The sequence below is a fragment of the Rhododendron vialii genome, chromosome 6a (assembly GCF_030253575.1).
Source record: "Rhododendron vialii isolate Sample 1 chromosome 6a, ASM3025357v1".
Lineage (NCBI taxonomy): Eukaryota > Viridiplantae > Streptophyta > Magnoliopsida > Ericales > Ericaceae > Rhododendron > Rhododendron vialii.
Window position 1 is genome coordinate 10524087 of NC_080562.1, and position 4124 is coordinate 10528210.

The following is a 4124-nucleotide window of genomic DNA, read 5'->3' on the forward strand; positions in this document are numbered from 1 at the left end:
AGATTGAAACTGGCGGGTGTCCAGTGATAAATTGATAGACTGGCGGGTGTCCAGTGATAAATTGATATACTGGCGGGTGTCCAGTGGTGATTGTGATGTGGTTTGTGAAGTGGTACATAAGATAAGCGAACCCTAGTCGTGATTCAGGCATGATAAGCTTTCCTCTTGTTGTAGTTATTGAGATGCATACTCGGTACATAACTTAGATGCATCTGCGACAGCAAAGGGAAGTGATCTCATGGGACCGAGCATGGCTAGTGGTTGGGGAGGAAAGATCCCGCGGAGGAGATCTTAGATTACACGACAAGTTAATGGATAGTAATAAACTGGTTTATGTGGAACAAATTTTGTCTTGCTTTCTCGCACTATTATTATCCTGCTGCTTGCTATCTGTAATGTAAGAGGGGTGGTTGGGTTGGATTATTCTATTGGGTGATTTATCACTCACGGATACGTCTGTATCCTGGCAAATTGTTTGCTTCGGCGATCAATTTGCTAGAGGGCGCAGGATTCACTGGAGATGATTCGAAGATGTTGTAGTTCAACACGGAGAGAATATCAGGAACGAAGATCGAGTATGTTTTGGATTTGTATCAAGCTTAGAGTCAGCTCTGAAATTAATGTATTTTGAATCAATAAATTTATCTTGTGACTGTAATAGTTAAACTTTATTTTGAAAAATTATATTTATTTAGCAAATTTTCTTAAAATTTTATTTTATTTTACTTCCGAAAAGTCGGGGCGTTACAATTAAGATCTTTGAAATCAACACACAAACGCCATTTCCCATTTGACTTCTTTACCAGCACAATGTTGGCGAGCTAATCGAGATACTGAACCTCCCGAACGAACTTGGCGGCTCTCAGCTTCTGCACCTCTTCTAACGTCGCGTCACTCATTTCCTTCCCAAACACCCTGGGCTTCTACTTGACCGATCGAAAGCTTGGGTCGGCATTGAGGTGATGGGTTAAGATGCCCGGATCAATTCCGGTCAGATCGGCGTGTGACCAGGCGAAGACATCTGCATTTTGCTTTAAAAAGTCTATGAGTTGTTCTCTGATGCTGTGTTCAAGCAATGAGCCGATGCTGACCGTCCGGTTTATCGCTAGCTCTACCTTTTCCAGTTGCTCCGCCCACTGATCTTCGTTTTCATTTCGCACCTCGAGTGCATTGATTACAAAGGTTTTCCTGGGTTTCTTCTCCTTCAGGGTTGCCACGTAGTAGTCCCTTGCTGTCGCTTAATCGCCCTTCTATTCTCCGACTCCCGCATTAGTTGGGAACTTGATCATTAGATGGTATGTCAATGTTACCGCCCTCATGCTATTCAAAGCCGTGCGGCCCAGAATGGCATTATAAGCGGAAGGGCAGTCGACAACCAAAAATCGTACGAGCTTGGTCACTTGGTTTAGAGCACTGTCGAGAGTGACCGGTAGATCAATGGCCACCAACGGCTGGACCTTTTCACCCGAGAATCCGACCAATGGCGAACGAATCGGTTGCAACTTCTCCTTCGGTATTCTCATCTGGCGAAAGGCCTCTGCAAACAAGATGTCTGCAGAACTTCCGTTGTCAATGAGAACTCGACTGGTCTTGTAATTTCCCACCACCCCTGTGATCACCAAGGGATCATCATGGGGTTGTTGTACCCCCACAGCATCTGATTCGGAAAAGCTGATTGGCTGTTCCACTGTCCGTCCTACCTTGGATGGTCTGTCGATTGTCAGCGTTTCGAAAGACCGAAGCCTCCAGACATATGCCCATCGTGATGAACCCGACTCTCCCCGCCTGCAAAACCACCTGAAATGACGTGGATCTCTCCAATCGGCGGCCGAGGCTGCTTCTCCTACCGAGTGTGATTGGGGCGCTGGTCCGATTGACTCGCTCGGTCGACGGGCTGAGGGCGTTGCTCATCCTGTCGGACCGGTCGTCCCTGAACGAAACATTGGAGCCGACCGCGTTGAATGAGCTGTTCGATCTACTTTTTGAGTTTGATACAGTCTGAAGTCTCATGGACGTGATCCCGATGGAAATGGCAATACTTGCTTTGGTCCTTTAAAACCCCCAGCTTCATTACTCGAGGCCACTGCAATTCTGGGCCGTTGATGAGATGGACCAACATGCGTTCGGGCATGGTGTTGAGCGGCGTGAATCGCTCGAACCGCTCCCGAAAGCGCAGTCGGTCACCACTCCGTAGTTTTTTGTCACTTTTACTATCCCTGGGTGGCTTTGGCGGGTCTGCTTCCGCCCTCTTTTTACTTGAGCGCAAGGTTTCTTTGCCGCGAGCTGCCATCGCCTCTTCAGCGTTGATGTGCTTTTGAGCCTTGTGCATCAGCTCTGCCACTGTACCAGGTGGCTTCTCCGAGAGCGAGTAGACGAACTTGGTCGACTGAAGACCACCAATAAAAGTCAGGAGAACCACTTTATCATCTGCCTCATCCACGAGCAAAGCTTCGTTGTTGAAGCGCTTGAGGTAAGCTCGCATGGTCTCGTCCTCTTTCTGCTTGACGCTCAGCAGGTAGGTCGTTGGGCGGTGTTGACGACGGCCGTTGTAGAAATGCTCAACAAACAGTTGGCTCAGCCTCGAGAAGGTCTTGATTGAGCCACTTGCCAGCTTTCCAAACCAAACCCTTGCAGAGCCTTTCAAAGTAGTAGGGAAGGCCCGACACATGATCTGGTCCAGAATCCCATGGAGCAACATGAATGCCTTGTAAGTTTCCAGATGATCGAGCGGGTCGCCCGTGCTGTCGAATGGTTCAAACGTTCGAAGTTTGAACTTCGAAGGAAGCGAGTAAGCCATGACCGCAATAATGAAAGGGAGGTCGGTCTTCTGCACCAAGGATGCAACTGCCTTGGCACCGCGGTCATTGATTTGTTGAAGGACGAGGTCCATTTTTGCCTCCAAATCCCGCAATGCAGCCCCTGAACAACTTCGTGATCAGAGTTGGCCGCATGTCTTGGATGTAAGGCTGCAACACTACCGTCATCCCCATTTGGTTCAGTGGGTTGACGATGGCTAACGGTATGCTGGGTTGTGTTGTGGAGGTGATCGCTCTCCTCGCCCTCCGCATGGCGTGACTCGGACTGGGGAGGAGGGAACCGATTAAGAAGTTCTTGATTTTAGGCACGTAGCTAGTCGACCACTTGAGTGAGATGGTGGACCTGTTGTTGCATAGGGTTGGGCTCCTGGACGGAGCGGTTGCTTTGTCTCGTGTTAACCATGACTTCGACTTCACAGGTAAACTTATGAAACAAGAAACGTCGTGTTCGTCCCCACAGACAGCGCCAAACTGTTGATGCCAAAATCTGAACGGTCAATCCGAGCTTCGCCTTGTTATTGGCTCCTGCAAGAAGTTCAATGACTGGAGGTGATTCCAGCCGTGAACCCTCCGATGATTAAGTTAGTAAATGTTTAGAGAAACTATTCACTCAGCCGTTAAGGGGTAGAAACTGATAGCGTACCTTTCTTGTGCTCCATCTGCCATTTATATACTACTTCGCATGATCTCCAGTGTGGTTGGGAATCATGGCGGAGGCTGGAAGTAGTTACTCTGGCCACGGCTCCCGAAACTCGGGGGAGATGGGCACATCCGTGGTCGTGGCTTGTTGCTGGCCAATCTCCTTGGAAGACCGGGGAGCACTGGCCAGTTCATGGGATCGTGGGACGACGCTCATTCAATGTGGCCGACCCGACCGATCTTAAGTGTGCTGACTGCCAATAATAGAACACGTGTCGAGCATCCATCGCCCGGCGCAGGTGGTACAAAAATACCCTTATCAGAAATAGTTTGGGCTCTAAATAAGGCTCAAGCAGTTTGGACTCTCGACGAGGCTCGAGCAATTTTGGACTTCTCGAAGACTTAGGTATTGGATATGATGGTGAGGAGAAGGAAGTGATTAGGAGGATTGCTCAAATGGAGAAAACTGATGAGAAGCGTTATAGAGTCATGTTGGCTTCGGATTAATATTTTCTATTTTAAGGAGTTGTTTAAGAAGGCGTCTCTTTGGGTATTGTTCTGAGTTGTAGGTGTCCCTTTGGGTGTTTGAATCTTAGGTGTCTCCTTGAGAGTAGTGTTATTTTGTCATTGTTGGCTTCTTACCAATCTTGAATTGTTATTCTATCTCTT

General features: G+C 48.3%; 1 protein-coding gene across 1 annotated transcript; it reads right to left on the reverse strand.

The window, feature by feature from the left end:
- Window positions 1-1975: 1975 nt before the first annotated feature.
- On the reverse strand, window positions 1976-2890 carry LOC131328385 (uncharacterized). The gene has a single exon (XM_058361332.1). It carries the CDS (start codon window positions 2888-2890, stop codon window positions 1976-1978), a length of 915 nt encoding a protein of 304 aa, XP_058217315.1.
- Between the last annotated feature and the right edge of the window lie 1234 nt (window positions 2891-4124).

Excerpts from the sequence above, each read along its gene's own strand:
- LOC131328385 (XM_058361332.1), bottom strand. The coding sequence starts at position 2,890 with ATGGACCTCGTCCTTCAACAAATCAATGACCGCGGTGCCAAGGCAGTT.